Below are 16,919 nucleotides of genomic sequence, written 5' to 3'. Positions count from 1 at the left end.
AACTGGCAACAGAAAAAGCAGGAGAGAACGAGAGGGGGGGGGGGGGAGGAAAGCCAGTGTCTCTAGCTCTTTTCATGTAATATCTCACTTAATCCTCTTGTCAACTGGATGATACAGATCTTTTCCAGATAAGGAAATAGAAAGGTTGAGTAACTGACACACGTCAGGGTAATTGGTAAGACCAAGATTCAACCAGGTTTTTAAGTTTTCCCCTACTCTGTGTCCTGGGATGCTCTCCAGGAACCTAAGCTGATGAAAACCCTAGTCTCTCAGATGGGATGTGTAGAAGCTAATTTAGGCTACTCCATGACAAAGGCCCCCCACCCCTGCAGCTGACACCAGAGACCATTTTTGGGGAGACATGCAAATACCACAAAGTATGTATGGAAAATGGATGGGGGAGTACACTGAACACTGAATTTTGTTTTTCCTAAAGCACAAACTCTTGAGTGGGCAGTTGGTGGAGACTGTTAGTGCAGAGGCCCCAGCTTTTAAGATGATGGAAGACCCAGATGGGCCCCTAGGGTATTCAGCAGTGGGTGGCCTGCAAGAATCACCCCCCTGGCTGAATAGCTTCTACAGTGTGAGACTGAGAAGATTCTCGAGCCCCAGGGTGAATGAGGCTCCTTGTGCATAGAATTTTCGATGCGTGCCCTGGGGAGAAGTACTGAAGTGAACTGACATGAAGTCAGATACTCTCTCGGTGGGCATCAATCATTGCTTCCTGAGTTTGCATAATTCAGAACTAACCTCCACTTTAGATTTCTCTAATCTTCATGAATTTAATCTAATTCTATTTTCTCTTCTTGCAGGTTTGGCCGTAAGCTTTGCCTACTGGTTACCATCCTCATAAATGCTGCAGCGGGAATCCTCATGGCCGTATCCCCAAACTATACATGGGTGTTAATTTTCCGTTTGATCCAGGGGCTGGTCAGCAAGGCAGGCTGGCTTATAGGCTACATCCTGAGTAAGAATGTTCGTGGCTGCTGCTTGGAGAGTTAGGTGACCTTGTGCCAAAATCCATAGGAGAGGGGAGGGGGCTGGGCCCCAAAATGGACCCAGCTTCGAGGAAATGTTGATTTTTTTCTCCATCAAAAGTATTTCTAAAATCTTTTCAGCAACTCAGCCTATGTTCTTCCCATAAAGAAAACAACGAAGGCAGAAATGAGGGTAAACATGCCACCCAGATTCTAATATAGCTTTTTAGGAAAAATTTTTCTATACCCTGGGGTGTTATATACAGAGAAAACTTTAGCCTACCAGGCTCGTACATAAAGAAAACTCAATGATGAGACATGCATCGGCTTTATGAGGGACTTCACTGCTTTGCGTAAATGGATTCTAGCAAACCACTCTTCTCCTCAATTTATATGAAGGAAATGGAAGACTATAAGGAAATGGAGATTATAAGCATCATGGGCAATATAGATTGGGCAGCCATCTGTCTGACCAGGAATATCATTTCATCCCACACACTGGTAGCCAGTTAGGCTTAAACTCCATGGAGTCTGGGAGAGTACTTGAATCCCAATAGCATAGCATCTCTAAAGCCATATTGAGAAAAATTACCATCATAATTAAATCTGGGGAATCAATTACATCATTATTTGTCCTTGGCCACATTCAAGGAGCATCCATACAAAGGGAAATGGATGCTTTGAAATTCAAGCCATCACCATCATAAAACTCTCATTACCCATGAGAACTAGAATATGAAGAGCTAGACTATGTGTGCTTAAACTCTTACCTGGTAAAGTTAATTGGAGACCTCTGTGAGAGTTCAGCAGAAGGAGGCTGTCTTCCTAAGGCACCTCACTATCCTATACCTGGGCAACAAAGGAATTACTTAATGTACAATTATTATTGAGGAATTTGGGTTTTAGAACACATGATATGTAGAAATATGTATAATTTAATTGTATAAATTTAAATTTCAGCCTTCTGCCCATTAATTTCTTCTGCAGTCCCTCTGAATGTCCTTGAGGTACACCTCGCCACGTGACCTCTTTTTTCTCACCACCCTCAGACCCTCTCAGTGGCCACAACCACTTTGAAGACAGATTGTTTCTATTTATTGAGCACTTACAGACTTCTGTTTACCTCTGTTTTAAATACTTTTTGACAATTTGCAGTAATTTATAGAAATATTTTTATGGCATGTATGTATTTGGTTTATAAACAGTGGACGTCTTTAACATGATTATTGAACATTTAAAGCGAAAGGTCTGTGGCTCATGGAACTTAAAATTCTAGTGTGTTTGTGATATAGAAATGACTATCCCGTAAATCCATGTCCTGCAGACTTCATACATCTGTCAGAGTGTAGTCATGGAATGGGGTAAAGGTGACTCGTACACCATGTGCAGTAGTATGCAGATAACCTGGCTCTTGGAAAGTAAAAAGCCCTGATTTTTGGAGTTGTCTGATTTCTAAGTAGTAAATACTCCCACCATGACTGACTTTAATGGAATTAATAACCAAGCTGCAAAGTTCCTAGCATTTATAAAGCAGTTCTTGCAAACCAATACTAGCTGACTCCAGTCAGTGGGAAACACACTGCTGGGTTTCCAAGATGTCTGCCTACATTATTAGAATTGCCAAGAAAATGGTTAACTCTTAAAAGAGATGTTCCTTTACAGAAGAATCCTGTACAATCTCAATTCAGTGTGTGATCCATTTATTCACATCATAAATTACCGCTGCCTTACTACTCCAGACCAAAATTTTGCAAGTAAAACAAGTGGATTACTTAAAAGAAAAGCAAACACAACTTTAAAAAAAGAAAAACTTTGGATTGCTTCAGAAAGCTTTTTTTTTTTTTGCATATATTCAAAATCCAGTCACATTTGCCCTGAAAATTATTCTATCAATCAACCATTTTGCTCACACTGGCAGGCCTTTCCCCCCACCCAATGTGGAATTACAAGATTTTATATTAATACAACAGCGTAAGTCTAACAAAATAGGCCTCAAAGAACATTTAAAACTTTTCAGAAAGTTGTAGACAACATTCTAGAATTTGGACCCTCTTTTGAGACTGGCATTCTAGTTTCCCCAAAGTTGGATGGCCAACTCCCTGTCCTACTGACATGTGTTAACCATTTGGATTCTTCTGCAGTTACAGAGTTTGTCGGGCTGAGCTATCGGAGAACAGTGGGCATTGTTTACCAAGTGGCCTTCACCGTTGGGCTCCTAGCACTGGTGGGGGTGGCGTACATGCTTCCTCACTGGAGGTGGCTCCAGCTCACCGTTACCCTGCCCAACATCTGCTTCTTGCTCTATTACTGGTAAGTCCATCTGGAACAAAAAAGGAAATAACTTGAACTATTTTGTTTTACTGAAAAGGCTGCCTCTCCTTAAGGCACACCATCCTTCTGTATTCCAAGGTGTCCTTCACTCTTTCCTTTCACGGAAAGCTCAGGTCCGTATTTCAGGGATTAAAAACCAAAGATCAAACAAACAAACAAAAAACATGAACTTCAACCTGTCTCGCCCTCTGGAAATCTAGTGTCCTTTTACTTCAGGCTTAAGAGTTTTGTGACTCACATCTTTTTACATTATTGATGTGGTGTTTAAATTAGCTTCTAGTGACTATGATGCCCTTGGCAGAGGTTAACAATATTACTCGTCTCATTCCATCCCTGCTCAGAGGAGACTTTAATGTAAAAGTGTCACTACTTCCTCACATCCCTGCCCAAGGCAGACATCTCCAATCAACCCAGCAATCTTTATCCCAGATCAGGCCAACATGGCGCCCCAGACAGACCATGTCAGAGTTGCCAGGGTGTGTGAAACATGTTTGTCACTCCTGCCAAGGAAACTGTGGAAACAGTGGAAACAGCAGAAACTATCAGAAATCCCTAATGTGAGGTTACCCAAAATAAAGCAAGAGGAATGCTGAGTTCTCAAGCAAACCCCTCTCTCATGCAAGAAACCACTTTCTGGACATACCCATCTGTTCTTCCCACAGTCATCCTGTCTAAGAATTACGCATCTCAACCCTTCTCAGAAAGCCTGCCTCTCCTCCAAAAGCTGGTCAAACTCTGAGAGGGACCCTTACCTCCCTCCCATATCCATTCTATCTCCTTTATATCTCTGAAGCCACCCCCACGGTAGACTCACCCTGGTCTTTTTCACACTTGCTCTTCCATCCTTCAATCCATGTTCCACACAGCATTTCTAAAATCCGTTCCATTGTGTTCTTCTTCTGCCTAAAAGTCTCTCAACGGTTTTGTTTTCTTGATGCTTTAGCATAACAGAAAAGGTGCACCTCTCATCCAAGTTTTGACCACCTCTAATGTGTTGCTTCTTGCCAATTTTGCTCAAGAGAATCAAATTTAATTTACTTCCAAGTCTATGATCCAATGATGGGCTACATCATCAAAACTCATTGGAGACGTAGAATAGAAAATAGGTGTTTAGGGGGAAGAGTGGAGGCAAAGAGGTTAGGTAAGGAACTATCACCATAATCTTTGCAAGAAGGACAGAGCCTGAATTAAGACAAGTGGTGGCCTATGAAGAGGAGAAAATCAGAAACACGTTTCTTCAGGGAGCAGGGACAGAGCCTAGTGGAGACCAAATGGGAAGGTTTAGAGAGAGGAGGTGCCCCGTGGGTGGAGTGGAAGCTTCTGTGTCTGCACGTGAAGAGATAAGGAACACAGGAGGAGGGGTGGGTTTGAAAGGAGGGATGATGAGGGTGAGGTTTGGATATGCTGAATCTGAGATCCATTCGGAAAGGACATCAAAGTGCACATGACCAAAGGGCAATTGAACCTAAGGATCAGGAATTCAAGCAGAATTCCGATGTTGGTGGGTAGGGGCTGGAGGCAGTCACTCAGAGGAAAGGAGTAGAGCCAGGAGAGGAAGGGAATGGGACAAAACACACACAAAAAAACCCCACCAAATTCTCAAAGCCTACCTGAGGACAAGGAACCAGGACACAAGACAGAGGTTGTACCATGGATAGAAAGGGTGGGGGATGGGCTACAGGGGCAGAGGGGTTGTGGTGGTCACCAGAGGAGGGACTCTGTGAAGGCTGACCAAGGCCAGTGGGGGGCCCTGTCCCCTGCCCAGTGGCATTGCTCTCACATCTCTGTAACCCTCACGTTTCACTGCTTGAAATGTAACACTGTTCACCTGACACTGTGGGACTGGCCTCTCTGTCCCAGTAGACTGTCAGCCCTTTGAGGTGAGGTGACAGTAGGGGACCTCTGGTGCAGCTTCCTGCCCAGGGCCAGAGTCCCAGAGCAACACCCCCAGTGGATCATTATTCATCCTCTGCTTGAACACTGTTCTTGCTAACTCACTTTGTCATCAAGCAAGCCACTTCACTGTAGGACCCAAAGCTCGTGTTCAAGAGACTTCTCATTGAGCCAGAATTTACCTTCCCAGCATGTTTACCCAGGGTTCCTAATTCTGCACCGAGAGCTTCAAAAAATTAATTTCTATTCTACTGGGAAGCTCTTTACCTATCTGGGTATGCCTCTGAGAATCCATCCAGACTTTCCACCTGGAGGCCAGCCATTTCTGGTTCTTGTCTTCTCTGACGTGGTTCCCAGGTCCTTCTTCGTTCTTCAGCTCACTCGACACTTGGTCCTGCTGACTCTGACTCATGAGATGTGAGCCACTGGGCTGAACCTGTACACCAAATGTGATCTAGGAAAATCGCGCTATGGCATCACGGCAGAAAGGATGCGCACCGTGAGCTGTGGATTGGCTGTCACTGAGCACACCAATTTCTGTTCCTGATGTCAAGTCTTAACTGAGTAATAGTACTTGATTCATTGTACTCCCACAAACATCCATCCCGAGTTCCTTTTGAGTCTTTCAGCGCAACCTTCTCCCCCAGAGTGAGGTCCCAACATGGGGCCTTCCGGACTCTACGCCAGAACTCCTACCAGGGCAGTCCTCTGCCTCCTTCTCGCCAGTCCCTCTTCCTCCCATCGACCAATAACCAGCTACTCCAAGAGGCCTCTCCAAACAGATCTAGGTAGCAAGAGTCTGCTCCAGGAGGTACAGGGCCCCCCTGTGTCCTGCCAGATCCAGCAATCAGGCCTGTAGGCTCTGTTGCCATTTTATCTCAGAATCTCACCTCCATCCTTTGAGAAATCAGCTCTCGGAATAATATACATAAAACACCTGGCTTCCACCCACGACGGAATTGCATCTTGCCACTTCCGCACCCAGCAGCTTTCAGCACTTGCAAAGCCCCAGCCAACCTTCCTCTCCTCCCCGTAGCGCAGGGCTGAGTAGGCATTCAGTCAACCACCAGGAACTCTCTGAAGAGAGGACCCAAAAGTTTCCTGCATAAAGCTGAACAGAAGTCAGCATGTGAAGGAGGAAAAACCCACATAGCCCCCGCAAAATTTTAGAAAATTCTTTTCTTGCGAGAGAATGTTGAAAATTTATTTTCTTAGTAACTTTCAAATGTGTGATACAGGACCATTAACTGTAGTCACCACACCATACGTCACATCCTCAGGGCTTCTAAATTATTTTGTAACTCGAAGTTTGTACCTTCTGACCCCCTATCCCCATTGTCCACTTCCTCCACCAGCAACCGCCAATCTGTGCTCTGTATCTATGAGCTCGGTCTGTTTGTTTTAGATTCCACATATAAATGAGATCATATGGTGTTTGTCTTTCTCTGTCTGACTTATTCCACTTAGCGCAATACCCTCTAGGCCCACCCACGTTGTCAGAGATGGCAAGACCTCATTCTTATTTATGGCTGAATACTATTCCATTGTGTAATATATACCACATCTTCTTCAGCCATTCATTCATCTATCAACAGGCACTTAGGTTGTTTCCATGACTTGCTGCAATAAACATAGGGGTGCATATATCTTTTTGAATCAGTATTGTTGTTTCCTTCTAAGAAATACCCAGAAATGGAATTGCTAGACCATATGGGATTTCTATGTTTAAGTTTTTGAGGAAACTCCACACTGTTTTCCACAGTGGCTGCACCAGTTTACATTCCTACCAACAGTGAGTGCATAAGAGGTTCCCTTTCTCCACACCCTTGTCAGCATTTATTTCTCATCTTTTTGAGACTAGCCATCCTAACAGCTGTGGAGTGATATCTCCTTATGGTTTTGATTTGCATTTCCCTGGTGATGAGTGATGTTGAGCATCTTTTCATGTACCTGTTGGCCATCACTATGTCTTCTTTGGAAAACATGTCTATTAGGATCTTCTGCCCATTTTTTAAATCAGATTTTTTTTATATTGAGCTGTATGAGTTCTTTATATATTTTGGGTATTAACCCCTTACCTGGTATATGATTTGCAAATGTTTTCTCAGGAGGCTGTTTTCTCGTTTTGTTGATTTCCTTTCCTGTGCCGCCCCTGCACAATTTTATTTCCTTTGTAGATCCAACCCAACCTCACTGTGTTAAGATCCCTCGCAGAAACTTGACTATGACCACTGCAGAAATGAGGTTCAGTAAGACCTCTGCCCATCTCCCACTGGACAGCACTAATAACACTTGTGCTATACCCTAGGTGCATCCCTGAGTCTCCGAGGTGGCTGATCGCCCAGAACAAAAATGCTAAAGCCATGAGGATCATTAAGCACATCGCAAAGAAAAATGGAAAATCTCTGCCGGCCTCCCTTCAGGTGAGCCAGTAGCTGAACTATCAAATGAGGGAACAGTGATGAAGGAGAGTCTGGTAAAGCTGTACGTTCTCAATGGGGAGTCACAGAAGGGGCCACCATATGAAGCAGGATATTTCCGTTGTACTAGGATTCATGGTCTCTGGTGAAATATTCTAAATAGATCCAAAACAAAAAGGAAAAGGAAACTGAAAATCATTGAAAGGCAAATGAGAAGTTTCTATTGTGTACCACCCAAGACTATGTGGGCCACTTGGACCCAGCTACCTGATGTCTTCCTTACCCAAATCTGGGAGTCAGGGGAGGGGAGGGTTTTCACAGAAGGAAGAGTTTTCAAACACAAATGATTTCTTACAATTTTAAACATTTTGAATAGAAATTGTCCCAAAATATCTTGAGCAATCTCCTACCTTCTGGAATAAAACAAGTGGCTGGGATTCCCAATGTCTCTGCATTTTGTGTTTTGCCTCTAGGAGACCTCATCACCTTTAACTTAAGCCTTTTTACCTAATGGGATAGAACAGAGAAAATCAAGCCAATTGGAAAACTCTGCGAAAATAAAAGTAAATCATCTCTGTGTGAGGATCTAAGATAGGTTCCCTGTAAGCATTTGCGATTTTTTTGACTTTAGAGTTGAGCGTTTTGGGACTCAGAGGCCTTTTTTTTTTTTTAAGTTTCTTTATGTGTTATTTTGAGAGCAAGTGTGTGAGTGGGGGAGGGGCAGAGAGAGAAGGAGAGAGAGAATCACAAGTAGGTTCTGTGGTGACAGCACAGAACTTGTCACAGGGCTCAAACTCATGAACTATGAGACCATGACCTGAGCCAAACTCAAGAGTCAGATGCTTAACCAGTTGAGCCACCAAGGCACCCCTCAGAGGCCCTTTATTTCACTTCTCTGGTTTCTGGGTGGTTGGATAGATAGTCTTTTCCACTGACGACCAGCAGAGCAGTGATTAAGTTTTAGGCCATTTCAGAAATTGGTCAGGGACTAAAGCACATGAGTCACTCTCACCAAAGTTCAGGTTCACAGAAGAGCCGTAAGTCTGCTGGAAGATCTTCCCCTTGTTCCTTGGGCTTTCAGACCCTGTCCGGTGTTGCTTTAGGAAGGAGTGGCTTCTGCGAAGGTTCTGCTTCCTGAACCTTCAATCCTGGAGATTGGATCTCAACTCCAGCACCTACTATTTTCTTCTAGAGCAGGGCTTCTCAAACGTTAATACCTGTGCACAGGAGGCACCTGGGGACCTTGCAGAACTGCAAATTCCAATTCAACCTGTCTGGATGGGGGCCCAGGTCTTTTATTCTAACAAGCTCCAGGTGATACAGAGCTGCTCCAAGTGCAAGGGTCCCAGAGCAGAGCCTCCTGACTGCTGGGTCACAGCTGTCCTGCAGAGAGTATGCATGATGTCCTCAGCCTGTAGGGCCACTGGGCCGGGCCTCCTTCTACCCCACCGTGCTTTCCCTTCAGGGCCCCTTGACAGATGCACATGAGTTACCCAACTCCCCCGAATCCCAGCTTCCTCTTCTGTGAAAGGGGGTGGAAAAAAAGGTGGACACTAATTTCCAGGACAGTCCAGATTAACCGAGCTAGTACATATGGAAGGCTCACGATAAGCCCCAGCAAGTGTCACATACTATTGTGATTCCCTGTATTACACAGTGACACCATCTTTAACCACACAAAGCTGTTCCTACTGTTTCTATTCCTAGAGCCTCAGACCTGATGAGGAAGTTGACGAGAAGCTGAATCCTTCATTTCTTGACTTGGTCAGAACCCCTCAGATCAGGAAACACACTTTGATCTTGATGTACAACTGGTAAGGAATGTTTTTCACTTCAAAACCCCTCCACATTTTTTTAAATCCCCATCATCCACATTAAGGGAGGGACCAAGAGCACCATCACACAGCCTGGTTCCAGTATCGGTATTGATGGTGGATGGTGAGGGGGTCTCACTTATTGCAGGTTTTTCTGATATCGTTTTGGTGGGGCAGATGTTGAAATCAGCTTACAGTTCCAAAGCATAGATAAGCTCATTCTCAACCTTGGCATTGCCTTAGAATCTCCTGGGAGGTTATAAAACACCAAGCCTAGAACCCCTGCACTGTGGCCCCCTGAAAACACTGATTTAATTGGTTGAGGGAAGGTCCAAGGCACCAATATTTTAACATTCTCCAGATGATTCTGGTATTTAGCCAAAATGGACAATTACGGGTTCTATATCTATGATGAGTGATCTCTCCTTATTGTACAGGGCTAGCAAGGAGAGGGTCTTTTCCTTTTCTTGTCTTTTGGAGGAAAAACTAAACTTATGAATGAGAATAAGCCACAAAGAGTAGCCCACTGACTCCACAACCCAGTGGCTGAAGTGTGATTGTTCTCACTGTCTGCAGGCTTCTCCTGGAGCTCTGAACCCTCACCCTGCATCAAGCCTTCCTGAGTACAGTGCACTTTCCTTTCAGTGTGCATTGGACTCACACCAGCCAAACAGAGATTTGTAACCACTGGCAGAAGCAAAGCTCACCAGGAATTAATCTGGCAACCTTTACAGTACTGCACATAACACAAAGCAGTGAAATGTGGCTTCTTTATCCTTCTTTCCTTTTCTGAGTAATTGCTGCTCTTGCTAGGGGTTTTCATAGTTTCCATTACAGATAACAAACACTTTCAGTCCACAAAACAAAAACCATCGTCCAAATGCTATCTGTATGGTATCAGAAGAGAAATCCTCAAGAAGTGAGGCTGTATCCATTTGGGAATTTGGTACCCATTTGGGTCTCTGGTCTCCTAAAATTTGAATTGAGTAGCCAAGCTTTTTGATCCCGATTCCATTAGAAAACCACAAAGAGAGAAATAATTAACAGCCACTAATAATCTGATACAGTTTTACCAAATAAATCATCCGAGAAAGAAATTTCTTCCTGCCTTTCACTTTGGCCAGAGAATGCTATCCCAATTTCTTCTCCTTTCCTGGTTCTGGGGTCACAACCAGCCCCGGCAGTGGGTCAGACAATGCAAAAGCAGTGTAAGGGAGGGAAGAGTACTAAGATGACAAAGAAAGGTGACCCACAATCCCCTGTGATGTTTCCAGAAGCCCCTCCTTCTCAATGACTTGTTTTTGGTGCTTGGCTTGACCTGAGCTCTCCTCTTCGCTCAGGTTCACAAGCTCTGTTCTCTACCAGGGCCTCATCATGCACATGGGCCTTGCAGGGAGCAATATCTACCTGGATTTCTTCTACTCTGCCCTGGTGGAATTCCCAGCTGCCCTCATCATCATCCTCACCATTGACCGTATAGGTCGCCGCTATCCATGGGCTGCATCAAATATGGTGGCAGGGGCAGCGTGCCTAGCCTCAGTTTTTATCCCTGATGGTAAGTGTCAGGACAACCTGGGGTCTTGTTTTCCAAAGCCCAGTGAAGAGAGAAGATCATAGCCCCCTGATAGTAAGACTTTGAAATTTGACATCCAAATCAATTTGGAAAGAATGAACACAGTATCAGGCACCTTCCTGGGCAAACCCATGTAGCCACCCTGTCTTTAAGAACAATTGTACCCAATGGTTGTCTGACACAATACAATCACACCTAACTGTTCTCTAATGTACTGGAAGAAGAAGAGCTAAGAGGACTCATGCTACAGACTATCCAGCTGGCCCAGAAAAGAGAGCATGGGCTTTGGGGGGTAGAGCAAGCCCAGGGTGAATGTCTTATTTCGTTTCCCAGACACTAGTTAGACAACTCCCTTGGCCTCCCTCCATCATCCTGCAGAATAAAAGAAGTTTAGGTAAATGCAACCAATGAGCAATTATTCAGTTCCTTTCTTTCCTTCTAAAATACTTTCTCCATGAAGGAGAGTAAAAACCTATGCAACCGAATCCTATTAGCAACAGGGAGCTTTGTTTGAATCCTTGTTTTTAGCAATTATTTAAAATATGCCCAGNTCCTTTCTTTCCTTCTAAAATACTTTCTCCATGAAGGAGAGTAAAAACCTATGCAACCGAATCCTATTAGCAACAGGGAGCTTTGTTTGAATTCTTCAGTTTTTAGCAATTATTTAAAATATGCCCAACTTTACTGTTCCTTTTGGGTGACTTCTATAGACTAGAGTGGCCCAGACTTTGAAAGTGGTATAATTCTGTTGTCATTGATGACTGTAGTCTAAAGGGAGTGTTAGAACTGTGTCCAAGTTAAAGAGCCCAAACGTCCATCAACAGATGAATGAGTAAAGAAGATGTGGTATATATATATATATATATATAAAAGAATATTACTCAGCGATCAAAAGGAATGAAATCTTGCCATTTGCAACCATGTGAATGGAACTGGAGTGTATTATGCTAAACGAAATTAGTCAGTCAGCAAAAGACAAATATCATCTGACTTCACTCATATGAGGACTTTAAGATACAAAACAGATGACCATAAGGGAAGGGAAGCAAAAATAATATAAAAACAAGGAGGAGGACAAAACATAAGAGACTCTTAAGTACAGAGAACAAACTGAGGGTCGCTGGAGGGGTTGTGGGTGGGGGATGGGCTAAATGAGTAAAGAGCATTAAGGAGGGTACTTGTTGGTGTGAGCACTGGGTGTTATACATAGGGAATGAAGCACTGGATTCCACTCCTGAAAGCATTATTGCACTCTATGCTAACTAACTTGGATGTAAATTTTAAAAAACAAAAAACTATGTCCAGGCTAAAACTAACAGATGTGGGGAATCTTGCTCAAAAGTTGGAATTTATAGAAGAATTTTGGGTTCTCATCCCATTCTGGAATGTGGACCTTCCCTTTGCGTGCCTCTAGAGCACTGTTTGCAGACCCGGATTTGCAGACCATTACCCAGTGCAGTGTAAGTGGTGTGTTTTCGCCCCTCAGATCTGCAGTGGCTAAGAGTTACAGTTGCGTGCTTGGGTAGGATGGGGATTACGATGGCCTACGAAATGGTCTGCCTGGTCAACACGGAACTGTACCCCACATTCATCAGGTGAGCACACTCTCCTCAACATGAAGAGGGTGGTTGGGACATTTGTTTACTGGCTAGAACTACTCCAAGAGCCAGCGGAGGACATCTTCCTTTTCAAAACACGGGTAAGAGAGCATTTGAAGGCAGTAGCGAGGCAGAATCTCACACGTATGGGCTAGGGTGAAATACAGAAGCTGTGTGGGAAGAACAGAAGGTATTGACTGCAAGAGAGCAATTACCAAATGCCCCCGGGAGAGCGTGATCAGAAACAGCACACCCAGGACTATAGAACAACATGGAGAACACGTCTGATCAAAGCAAAAAGTGAACATTACCCCCGCCCATTAAAATTCTCCAAAAAAGCTAACATAAAATAAGCTCAACAGAATAGGGATGGAATTGTATATCACACACCATTTGCATGTGTTGAAAATAATGTGAACACTTTTTTTTCCCAGTTCACAGACATTTTGGTGATGTAGGAAAGAATTTATTTGGAGGCGGGGTGGGGGATAACTACTGTCTGGTGAGAGGCTAAAAGTTAAATCAGCTTCCTGCGTTTCAGGAATCTTGGTGTCCTTGTCTGCTCTTCCATGTGTGACCTCGGTGGCATTATCACGCCATTCCTGGTCTACCGGCTCACCGACGTCTGGCATGAACTCCCACTGGTGGTTTTTGGTAAGAAATCCTCAGACATGTCTTTGAATGAAAACCTATTTTTCTAGAAACTGCCCTTTTTCTATCTCAAAATAGGCATCATGCCTACTAGCAACTACTAAATACAGCTAGTAATCAGCACTAGTCTTAGCATTAGTAATACTAGTATTGGTAATACTATTAGTAGCTACTAAGACTCAGGTAGGAGAGCCCAATGGGACTCAGGCCTTTGTGGTACAAAGTTCAAGGAATAAGATGGAAAGACATTTGCCTGAAGAAAACTCCTAACTCTCCTCACCAATTTCCACCCCTCCTTGGGTCTCTTTGTCAAAGAGCTCACTCTTTCTGTCTCCTCTATGGCCAGATGTGAAAAAGTACGAAGCTTTTCACTACATTACTTCAAAGAAAAGCAGTTATGGTTTTGCAAAAAGTGATTTCAAAACCCAGGGGAAACAAAGACCACAATCAAGGAAATGGGTTAGCTTAATGGTACACCTGTGTGGGTGTTGGGCACCCCTTTCTCAGATTCCTTGGGCAGTTAGATTTAAAGAGGATGGGCTCAGATCTTCCCTCCAACATTGAAGGAATGTACCAGTGCTGAGCCCACCCCTCCCTGACCAGCCTGCAGCCTGGAAGGTGACAGGGACAAATCTAATTATCAACAAATTGCACACAGAGGCCAATGTTGAAGGTCTGCAGACTATCAAAGGGGTCTGGGAATCCTGGGGACTTCCATTCATTCCGGGCCATTGCCTTTCCCCACAGCTGGGAACTGTGAGAGAGACCCTCTCCTGTGCGTCACGCAGAGAGGTGTCCAGATTCATGCACGCAACATTCACCTTCTCACATTAGCCAGAAGGCTTCAATGCACCCATTTTCATCTTCTTTTAGATCCATTGGGAACCACTTTTAATTTGACAAAAAATGTGACATTTTCCCCCATGAGCCTACAGTACTCACTTAATTTGAGGGAAGGAGGACAAGACCCCCTGCACACTGGACAAACACACAAATGGCTTTTCCCCTAATACTGTGCATTGTCGCACACAAGTATCTCTGCGCTTTCCTCTTCTCAAGGGATTCGGGAGGGGGAGGGGGATTTTCCACTGCTGTAGATCTGCCAGCAAATGCTCCGCGTCACTAATAGAACTCACCCTCAAAATAGACCCAAAGAATTCCTCTTCGTTGCAACGTAATAACAGCAAGATGCCCAAAGTTGATAGAACACGAGCTCTTTAGCATAAGATAAGCTTGATTTGGCAACAGAGTGACTGGTACCACCTACCTACGGGACCTAAGTGCCCCGGGCGCCTTTCTCTACCCACACTGGTTGAGGGACCTGCATGGAGCCTACTTTCTATCTTGGGGGCGTCCCACAAGGCCCTATGGACTCCTTCCTTCCAGGGAGGAAGGCAGAGCCACCTCAATCTTGGCCCCTCCCTTAGGAGAGCAGTGAGTGATGATGACTCAGTAAAACATTTGTGGGTGGAGAACCGACTTCATTTCACAAAGCAATGTAAGGTCCAGACCTAGAGGAGCCTCTGTTGACCCTCCTTCAGGATTCACCTTCCCCTTGAAAAGGTAAAAGATTTTAATTGCATTTCACCATTTCAAGTTAAGAAACAACCTGGTCAAGAGGTGCCTGGGTGGCTCACTTGATCAAGCATCCAACTCTTGATTTTGGCTCAGGTCATGATCTCATGGTTTTGAGTTAGATCCCCACATTGGGTTCTGTACTGGCAGCTCAGAGCCTGCTTAGGATTCTCTCTCACTCTCTCTCAAAATAAACACAAAACTTAAAAAAAAAAAAAACCTTGTTAACTAGGGCTATCTTTGTAAATAAAAATGCTAAAGGGATGACAGTTTGAGTAGTCTATTATATTCTCTTCATAATTCACTCACTTCAGAGGATCAAAGCCTGCAGAATATGTTTATCATTTGCGTGAGTTACAACCGTTAGTGGTTTCAAGAGACTCCGAGGGGAGAGCTACCTTGTTCATACTCTGCGGCAGGCACCCCCACTTAATGAGCAGGAAGTCACTTCAGTCACACAACCAGCATGTGATGTGGAAATATCATCCCACTTCATGCCTGAGATTCAGAACAGAACTTCCCAGGGCTCTGAGACCAGCGAGCGGAGGCTCAGAAGTGGACCCCGGGCACCCAGAGCTACAGCCGATATCCTGAACCACAGAGGTCTCTACTCCCACCATTTTGTAAAGATGTAAAAATGGAGTCTGGTGTGCAGGATTTTTTTTGAAACTCCAAAACCAGCAAAGAAAAGAGCCCACATCTACTTTGTGCTTTCTACTATAGCAAAACATAAAATGTAACCTTAGAATCCCAAACATTAATGGGGATTTAAATAACCATAAACACTCTGATGTTTACAATTACCTCCCAGCATACTCTGGTTTCTCTTCAGATCGTATAAATCTTTCTCCTTTTACAATTACCTCCCAGCATGTGCAAAACATTATAGCTGGAGACAAAGGAAAAAAGAACAAAAGGAATTTATCAAACACCTGAATTAAAACTAAAAGCATAGGCTTGGCTATACTTTTTCATGCTGTGATGCAGTAACACATGACTCATTACCTCTGTTTGCTAACAATGATCCAAGTTTCTGACTCATTTTCATTACTTAGTGCTTTATATTGGCAGGGCTATGTTCTTCCTTTCCTTAGAGTTGATTTTTTTTCAGAGTTATTTTCTAACTCCAATGTATCTTAATATCATGGCAATGTTCTCTAGCCTAGAATAACCTTGACTCAAAATGTTAAGTATTTCATCTCCCTATAAGGAATTGCAATCCAACGGAGTTTGGAATCAGCAAAATATTTATAGGACCATCAGGGAGAGCAAAGAAATCTGTGAGTATAGAAAATCACACACAAATGTGTGGGGTTTTTTTAAAGAAATTAATGGAGTTCTAATTATAAAACCTGAATGTTTGGGGCACCTAGGGGGCTTAGTTGGTTGAGCATCCGACTCTTGATTTCAGCTCAGGTTCATGATCTTGAGGTTTGTGGGAATGAGCCCCGTGTCAGGCTCTGGGCCAACAGCAGAAAAAAAAAAAAAAAACCACCTGTTTGTTTTAGTTCTTAATGTGATTTGCATCTGTTTGGCTTTCAGCTGTGATCGGCTTGGTTGCTGGGGTTCTGGTGCTGTTGCTACCCGAGACCAAAGGGAAGGCTTTGCCTGAGACTATAGATGAAGCTGAGAATATGCAGAGGTAAGGAGCTGCAATTCCTCTGCGCATGTGTGGACCAATTCTGAGGCCAGGTAGAAAAAAAGATGAGGCTGAATGTATAGCTCATACCATACATTGAGATTGAGTCACATGAAATCAAAGACTGAAGACTAAAAAAAAAATAAAAATAAAAAACAAAAACAAAAGACAAAGGAAAAGCAAAATAATTAACACCCTCTAGGAGAATACCCTGCTACTTTCAGAGTGGGGAAGGTCTCTGTAAGTATGGCAAAAAATCCAGGGCCCATTGGAAAAAAGATCAGTAAGTGTCCCTTTCTAAAAATAAAGAATTTTGCATTGAAAAACCAACATCATCTAAAAAAATAATAGTGACAAATATGGAGAAAATACTTACTCCTCAACAAGATGCTGGTTTTCCCACTAGATAAAGGGCTCTGACAAATCCATAAGAGAAACTACCCACAAG

At 43.7% G+C, this 16,919-nt stretch overlaps 1 protein-coding gene across 1 annotated transcript in view; it reads left to right on the top strand.

The window, feature by feature from the left end:
* The window catches only part of LOC144224188 (solute carrier family 22 member 2), a 23,378-nt gene extending 6,900 nt beyond the window's left edge, over positions 1–16,478 (top strand). The window contains exons 3-10 of the mRNA XM_077755063.1: positions 813–967; positions 3,119–3,287; positions 7,510–7,624; positions 9,329–9,435; positions 10,776–10,990; positions 12,495–12,603; positions 13,148–13,260; positions 16,375–16,478. Of these exons, the coding sequence (XP_077611189.1) occupies positions 813–967; positions 3,119–3,287; positions 7,510–7,624; positions 9,329–9,435; positions 10,776–10,990; positions 12,495–12,603; positions 13,148–13,260; positions 16,375–16,478 (1,087 nt within the window). The remainder of the gene's footprint in view (positions 1–812; positions 968–3,118; positions 3,288–7,509; positions 7,625–9,328; positions 9,436–10,775; positions 10,991–12,494; positions 12,604–13,147; positions 13,261–16,374) is intronic.
* Positions 16,479–16,919: the final 441 nt, after the last annotated feature.

Source organism: Crocuta crocuta, unplaced genomic scaffold (genome assembly GCF_008692635.1).
Source record: "Crocuta crocuta isolate KB4526 unplaced genomic scaffold, BGI_CrCroc_1.0 scaffold11, whole genome shotgun sequence".
In the NCBI taxonomy this organism is placed as follows: Eukaryota; Metazoa; Chordata; class Mammalia; order Carnivora; family Hyaenidae; genus Crocuta; species Crocuta crocuta.
The sequence above is the reverse complement of the archived record's forward strand: the minus strand, read 5'-3'. Positions and strand labels throughout refer to the sequence as shown.